The sequence below is a fragment of the Rhopilema esculentum genome, chromosome 13, assembly GCF_057945365.1.
Source record: "Rhopilema esculentum isolate cy_ngs chromosome 13, ASM5794536v1, whole genome shotgun sequence".
Classification (NCBI taxonomy): Eukaryota; Metazoa; Cnidaria; class Scyphozoa; order Rhizostomeae; family Rhizostomatidae; genus Rhopilema; species Rhopilema esculentum.
The window spans coordinates 8,840,447-8,848,994 of NC_142827.1; the positions used below are offsets into that span (position 1 = coordinate 8,840,447).

The 8,548-nt window shown below is 42.5% G+C and overlaps 1 protein-coding gene across 1 annotated transcript; it reads right to left on the minus strand.

Annotated features, from left to right (window-relative positions):
* Nucleotides 1-4,777: 4,777 nt before the first annotated feature.
* LOC135692317 (uncharacterized) lies at nucleotides 4,778-8,548 on the minus strand. Its single transcript, XM_065210432.2, has one exon. The coding sequence runs from the start codon at nucleotides 8,546-8,548 to the stop codon at nucleotides 6,965-6,967; it is 1,584 nt and encodes a 527-aa protein (XP_065066504.2). The 3' UTR covers nucleotides 4,778-6,964.

Genomic DNA, 8,548 nt, shown 5'->3' on the forward strand with positions numbered 1-8,548 from the left:
CCGCCGCCCGCGGCACGCCCACCCAGTGGACCGCCGGCCCCCGACACGCCAAGCCAGTGACCCGCAAACCCCCCCCCAAGCCGAGAAGCAAATTAGCAAAGAACCAACTAACGCCATGCCCAACACACAAACCCCCCCTCACACAAAACCCCAACACACACGGCTTCGCCCCCCGCAGAGGCGTGCCCCCCGCAAAGGCGTGACTCCCGCACAAAAGAGGCTCCCACCAAAAAGAGGCTGTGGGGTGCTCCCCCGCAGAGGCTGCGACAACCACGCCCTCTGCCATCACAAAATTTTTCCTCAAAAAAATGTGCAAAAAACACTCGCACTCCTGCAGAATTCAGCGCAAAAATCACTCGCGCTCCTACGCGATTTTTACTCGCACTCCTGTCACAGGCGCTAGAGGGCGGGGAGGAGAGGGGAAAGAAAAGGTCCCCGCCCTCTAGCGCCTGTGACAGGAGTGCGAGTAAAAATCGCGTAGGAGCGCGAGTGATTTTTGCGCTGAATTCTGCAGGAGTGCGAGTGTTTTTTGCACATTTTTTTGAGGAAAAATTTTGTGATGGCAGAGGGCGTGGTTGTCGCAGCCTCTGCGGGGGAGCACCCCACAGCCTCTTTTTGGTGGGAGCCTCTTTTGTGCGGGAGTCACGCCTTTGCGGGGGGCACGCCTCTGCGGGGGGCGAAGCCGTGTGTGTTGGGGTTTTGTGTGAGGGGGGGTTTGTGTGTTGGGCATGGCGTTAGTTGGTTCTTTGCTAATTTGCTTCTCGGCTTGGGGGGGGGTTTGCGGGTCACTGGCTTGGCGTGTCGGGGGCCGGCGGTCCACTGGGTGGGCGTGCCGCGGGCGGCGGTCCACTGGCTCGGCGTGCCGCGGGCCGGCGGTCCACCCAGAGCCCGCTTTGGCGGGCTCTCCATGAAGGGAAAAAAGTTTCGGGTATAGGGGCTTGCAAGAACCCGCCTTGGCGGGTTCTCCAAGAAAAGCTAGTCTTCCTTCCATAAAAAGGCAAAAAATATCAATAACTATAAATAAGGACGTAGTTCAAAAGTTTAATTTATTGAGATGTATTTGGGCAAGAATCAAATGTTCTACTGTATGTGGTGAAGTGTATCGTATTTGGAAGTGACGATTTTCAAATGTAGTCTCTTGCAATTAAAATAATATTTATATTTGAGACGATATTTTGTTTGATAAAACTTATATGCTGTAATAGTTTCCGATTTCCTAATAAAGGAGGGGGAATTTTGGTTACTTCTATCGCCACTATGTTTCTTTCAAAGGGTGTTTGAAGTAGTTTTGGGAATTGGTAGTGAGTTTAAAAATGGCCATTGAAAAAGGCTGTATCTTTTGATTGAAAAACCTGAATAGGTTATAATGCAGTCATTGTTTTGAATATAAAATAATCGGAGTTTCGTGTGGACCGTATGGGCCGCGCATGTGTTATTTGATGCAATTAAGCTGTACCCTAAAAAACTACGGGATACTGGATATATTAGATTCAAGAAAATTCCTATGCTTCGTCAGCGCAGCCTAACTATTGGGTTAAATGTGGGAGGCTTATTACTGTACGGATTATAAGTAGGTGAATGCTCAAAGCCTCAATCTTATAATGAATTTTGGCAAATAGCTGTAATTGAGACGTTGTTAATGAGCAATTGATTGACATGTCTCTAGTGAGCCAAGTGCCCAGATACCTAGACCTAAGGTCATTCACTGCAAGGGCCTGGGTAGCATTGTTTCCTCATGTATAATGAGCAATATTAAATGTAACGGCTTTGTCTGTGCCAAGTGTCCAGATATTTGGACCTAAGGTCATTCACTGCAAGGGACTGAGTAGCATTGTTTCCTCATGTATAATGAGCAATAATAAATATAATGGCTCTGTATGTGCCAAGTGCCCAGATATCTAGACCTAAGGTCATTCACTGCAAGGGCCTGGGTAGCATTGTTTCCTCATGTATAATGAGCAATATTAAATGTAACGGCTTTGTCTGTGCCAAGTGTCCAGATATCCATACCTAAGGTCATTCACTGCAAGGGACTGAGTAGCATTGTTTCCTTATTCCTAATGAGCAATAAGAGATATAATGATTCAGTCTGTGGCAAGTGCCCAGATATCTGGACCTAATGTTATTTACTGCAACGGCCTTGGTACCATTGTTTGGTCATTTATATTGAGCAATAATAAATATAACGGCTTTGACTATGCCAAGTGCCCAGGTATCTGAATCAAACATAATTAAGTGCGACTCGCTGTTGAGCATTGCTTCGTCCTCAAAACGAATTTCGAATTCAACCGGCACTGCTTTGATGGTACATCGTTTCTATCGAAAGTGTGGTCCAGGTAGCCAAATTATCCTTTTTAATGTTGCAGGCACGTTACTGTACCTATATGCATCAAGCAAGACTTAATTAATTAATCAACCTGCCAAAAAAGCAATTTCGAAACCATGCCAAATACGTCCTTCACAAATGCACTCGATACAGGGCAATCATAGGGGAGCCACCTTCATTTGCAAGCTTATGGCCCCTTTGGCTCGAATTAAGGACCTTTCTATGAGTGGATATCGCCCTTCTTTCTAAAAGGGAATGTGAATAGCTTAAAGAGCCGTTACGTATCAAAGTAAACATAATCATCATCCCATATCACGAATTAAATTTTTTTGAAGATAAGCTGTCATTTTCCTTTGGAAACGACTAAGGGCGATTTTTGCTTCATGGAAATGCCGTCTATTAATTTTTTATGCTCAAAACAACGGCGGGGCAAGCTATGACGCAGCAAGTTTAGAAAATCGAAAAGGTTCTCTTTCCACGGTGGAGCTTTGCAGAAGGAATGATTAATGCGTACCTAACTATCGCTAACGACCCGCACTGACAATCAAGTTGACGCTTAATGTTCTCGCCTCAATTCTATAGTTTGATAACGAAGGGAAACATCCTTCATGCTTTGGAATCAAACAAAACGAAATTGAAAAGATAGGCTTCCAATTTGTTTTTGAAACGAATAAGAATGTTTTTTCGAACATAAAAATGTTGTCAACAGATTTATAATGCGTAAAACAACGGCGGGGAAAGCTATGACGCAGGAAGTTTAGCGAATCAAAAAAGTTGGCTTTCCACCTTGGACCTTTGCAGAAGGAAAGGTCAATGAGTACCTAAGTACCGCTAACGACCCGCACTGACAATCAAGTTGGCGCTTAATGATCTCGCGTCGATGCTATAGTTTTATTATAAAGGGAAACATCCTGAATCGTCCGCAACCAAAACAAACTTTTTTGTAAACTTTGATTTTCGAAAAATTCGGCATTTTTACGCCCGTGTTAACTTCAAACGTATGTTTTGGAATGCTCAGTGTCCCACCTCATAATTCCTAATCGTATTTCGTCTGTCTTTGGTCAATCAATGTATTTTGTTCCTTTGAAAAAATTTCGATGCTTTGCTTGTTGTGGTAATGCTTTGATGACGCCATATTGAAAATGGCGTCTTTCATGGCGACCTCAGTTGGAAATTCGCTTTCTTGACCGATGGTGTTCATTTTCGTCTAGGGACCCCTTCACAATCTAAAGGTTAATCACATGGCTGTTCTTTTTGTGCTGAGTCCATGCGAATAGGACATTCTTGTAACTTTTTGCGACCGGGCAGTGCTTTGTTGTCTATGAAGAGGTCGGGGGGCTGGTACCGCCACACGGACAGGATTTTTGCTAAGTTTGTCGTTTACGCTGCTCTAGTCGATGATAAACTGTCCCTTTTAGCTAGGATTTTTGGTGTTTAATTTGCTTTTCATTCAAATCACGGAGTTTTTCAAGGGGTTGACATTTATTTTTTGATTTCGTGAAACGTTATCAATTGGCTGTTCTATATGTGCTTAGTGCATGTGAATAGGGAATTCTTGTTGATTTTTGTGGGCGGAGCGGCCAATTGTTTGCAGTCTATTCCAGGGTCGCGGGGCCCGTACCCCCGCGACCCCGTACTCGGCTCGGACAGGATTTGGTTAGCTTTGCAAAAACGGACACGTGATGAAAAAGTACAGCTCACTTTGAGCATGATAACCATGAGCGCTTAGTTTAGACAATGAGATCGCATTCTTAGCACTGATAACGATCAAATTTCGACCAATCACGGTCGAGCCAGAGCTCGAACACAAAGGATTCGTACAGTGATGTACTGTACAGCGATGTACAGGCGATGATCATGACAATCATAACTTTTGCTCGTACGATGCTGAGTTTTCGGGAGAAAGGTGTCGCATTCGACCGGTTTTGATTCCCAAAATTTCGAATCGAAACTTCCATCCAGAAGGGAGAAGCGAGCTGTGACGCAACACCGTTTTCGTGCCAAAAAAATCGATGGTGATTAGCAGAGCCTTGGCAGAGCAACTCTGCGGAGATAATTGCCCTCGGCACAAAGAGGTGGCGGTTAACGACCTCGCTGACAAAGCCTAACACGCTTAACGACCCGATGTAACCTTTTCTCCGGAGAAGCAATTAGGTCCGCAAGCAAGGCAACTTCCGCCGAAAAAAAGTTTGTTTCAAGGATTTTCGACCAGGAAAACCGAGGCAGATCGCAAAAGAAAAGCTCGCTTACTACTCCTCGGGCCAGTCCGGGTCCCCGCAGGGAGAAGGCGCAACGGCGGGGCCGGGGATTCTACGGCTCCCCGTTACATCGCGCGTTGTGTACCTCCGACCGTGGTCAACCTACCTTGCCCCTTATTTGCATAGTGGCATCTTAGTATCTAAGATTTTCGACCAGGAAAACCGAGGCAGATCGCAAAAGAAAAGCTCGCTTACTACTCCTCGGGCCAGTCCGGGTCCCCGCAGGGAGAAGGCGCAACGGCGGGGCCGGGGATTCTACGGCTCCCCGTTACATCGCGCGTTGTGTACCTCCGACCGTGGTCAACCTACCTTGCCCCTTATTTGCATAGTGGCATCTTAGTATCTAAGATAGGCGTGTACTGAGATGCAGTAGTGTGACTAACCTAGAATATTTCCTGTATATTTAATGTTTCATGTAGAAAACACTTAAAAAATGTTTTTAAAGGAGTAATGATAACTTTTAAAAGGTAAACGTTATTGAATCTTTGCTCAACGATCAAGAGTTCTTAACCAGTTTGTTTACCATGAAGTTAGGGCACTTCCATCTCCGTAAATGTTCTTGTGTAGCTGAAATTGTAGGAAGTAAAGAAAAAGTAGCCTTGACTGATTGGACCATGTGCTATGTTTGCAAACCATCCTGTGAACTGACTGGTGTAAGGTAAGAAGCATTGCTAGGATGACAAAATGTAAACACTATGGTTACCTTAAATCATTGCTTCTTTTGAGGATTTCAGATTGCCCTCTTTGAGCTTTTTCTTCGTCGACGAAAGGATTGTTCATTGATCGTAACAAGTGATCTGATCATGTAAATAACCTAGTTTTGAATGTAGTCTTGTAAGTCTGTGTTTTTGAGGCCTGTTTTTGCTTATTGTAATTTTTTTATCAAAATAGGGTTAGTTGCAAAATACACTTTCCTTTTCTGCATTGGCTCTCAAACTTCAACCTGACAATGTTTCTGAATAGATTGCTGATTTTAAGAGAATCTCTCCCTCGTATTGTTTCTTGAATAAATGCAACCCCATTCTTTTTCCTCAGCTTGTTAGACAAAATAGTTTTATACATGGCACACGACAGTCATAAGTAGGAATTTATGTCTGAAATGATTATATTTTGAGATTAAACTGTACCTTTTTGTCTTAGATAAAATCTCTCCTTGTCTTACAGAAATGCCTTACACTCTCAAGGCCACTTCACAACACAAAGAAGATGCATTTTGGTAAAGCAGGTATTTTGCAAGACCTATAATTATCATTAGCTTGTGTTGGATACGTCTACAATTTTTTCTTAGCAAAAATAATTCTATAAGTCCTGACTCAATACAACGAAATCAGCTTTGCCTGTACCTCATTTCTAAAATTAATGTAGCAGTTGACCTTTCTGTTCATTCGTTATTCACTTGCTTACAGCTGGAATTTTACAATCCATTAATGACAGGCTTCATATCGCCGATAAATCGACTTAACATTTTAAGTCTGCTTCCGAATAAGTCTACAATACCTTCTGGTGCCCCACCTATAGGGCTGAAGGAAGTTCTAAAACCTTACACACCAGCAACCAACAATTGCCTGAGTTCGTAAGCTACTTGGCTTGATTTCTGCACCTTTTGCCCGAGCTCCCATTAAAATTACAAGCTTTCGTGTTGTTTTGAAAAGCAGACAAAAAACAAAATAACTCAAGGTAACATTATGGCCTAATTTGTTTAAGTACAAAGCAAATTGGACATTTTTAATGTGGACCAAGTCAACATACGAGCATTCTGTGTTGCACTTTATAGATCTGCCTATTTGCAAGAAATTGTTTTATGTTACAGATCTTTTTCCTTGAAAGCATTACGTATCTTTTGAGGTAGGGAAACTATCTTTCGGGAGTCGGTCTTTGGCTCTACAGTTTTGCTCAAGGAACTGTTTTCATAAAGACTTTAGAACACGTAGCAAGAAAAGACCCTCAGATTCGTAGCAACGAGGAAAATGAAAACTATGGTCCTCGCTCGTGGAGGCTAATGTCGAATTCATGTTTTTATTGCAGCCAATATTATTCCATGTTAGGCATATTTGTTAACCGTTTAGTTTAGTATACAGTTAGGAACTTAGCTCAATACTTTTGAAAAATTGGGATACAGTTAAATCTGACAGCCGGGGTATTATCACATGTTTTGATTGACGCACATTGACGGGTATGTTTTTAGGCTGCCACACCCCGTATATAAACTTCGTAGAAACAATTTGAGCTTGGTGCCTAGCTGTGTTTACGATTCAAACTTATCTATAGGCGCATATCCAACTTTCAGTAGAATTAAAATGCCAGCGTCATCCCTCATCGTACGATCGTGTGAACCCTTGACCAGTATTTTCCGCTTTCGGCAAACGCTAAACAGACTCAATCAGCTTATGATGATTCCACATATATGAACACCACCTGTTAATGTTCTTATTGTCAAAGTCTTTTTACCTGGGTCAGTTTTTCTTAAGATTTCAAAAACATTGACTCCACTGTAAACTTTCACAGAGCTATCAATGACATCTGTCGCTTCTTGCTCTTCCCGGTCAGTGTCTCTCCTATTAACGTGATTTCTCAACGAAAGCTGAACATCCCCGCCAAAAAACTTGTTTCTAATTGCAACGGAAATTTGCCACTTTGATTTCTCTTCGACTTTTGGTATTGTGAAATCAAAAATAATAGTCTGGTTTGCTTTAGTTGTGTAAAATCCACCAGTTGAATCATATCGTTTTTCATCAGCGTCGCGCCAATCAGTTTTCTTAAGCCTCATGAAAGATTTAGAATGTTTTATTTGCAGGTCAAACAAGTCATGTTTCGGCTTTTTGTGGATGTTTGGAAGGACTGCAGTCCAACATATTGGCTCGTCATAAACATCAGCTTCCTCCTTTGTTAAAAATATTGAAGGAAGAAGAATTTTTTTGTGATGCTTTGAAGCAGACTTGGCTGAACCGTCCAATTTTATCGTTTTGCTTCTTTTAGAGAAATGTTGTAGCTTTCTTTTGAATCTAAACCGCGTAATGTTACTCATTTTTGATTCTCTTTGGATTGAAAATTTCAGTTTTCTAACGATATTAGCAAAAGTCGCTCTCATGTAGTGTATTAGAATGAATGTCATTTGAGCATGCGCTAAAAACGAGGGATGGTCTCTATTAAACATATGTTGCATGCTCAGAGCTGAAGAGTTTCCTTCCAATGCACTGCAAACAGTTCGCTCCAGGTCAAGCAATGTTATGCCGTAATATTCCGCTACTGTTTTTATTGTCAGCTCATGAGATTCATGCTTCTTGCTTATATCATCCACAATTTTATCACACGGGTTCACAGATTTCCGAGAGGTGTAACTTTCGAAAAAGCTTTTCCTGAAAAAGCTAATGAAAATAAGGCCAGGTATTTCTGGTAGACCAGCCACAGATCGTGTGAACCTCTCGATTGCTTTGCTTTGATTGACAGCTTGTGCATCATTAAAGGCGAATTCCCAAAGGACGAGATCAAATGTTTCGTTCGCGTTCAGGTATTCCTTCCAGCAACGATCAAAGTAATTAGTACCGACCCCTCCTACTGCAATCTGATGCCTCGCAAGTTTGCTGCCAGTCGCATTTACTATTGTCCTTAGCCACCATCTGGTTAGGCCATAGTGGTACGTCCTTTTGTTATTGTGACAGCCCAAATTGGCTCCCAGTGTTATTGATTCACCAACAACAAGAATCTTTATCTTCTTCTTATCGAGGGCTTTCTCTAAGATTTTCCCTAAGGAATACTCTGACCACTGTCCTAGGTTTGCAATGCCTTCATACAGGTCTGTTCTTTTCACTCTTAAGTCAGAGACCGCTGGAAATTGCACTGAGAAAGGCCAAACTTCGTCATACCCTTTGTACAAAGCCTCCTCAAGCCTACTTAGGCCATTTTTGTTTGCAGATTGTGCAAGCCCTAAAGATAGGAGTGCAAGAGGCAGTAGCTGGAACAGCAT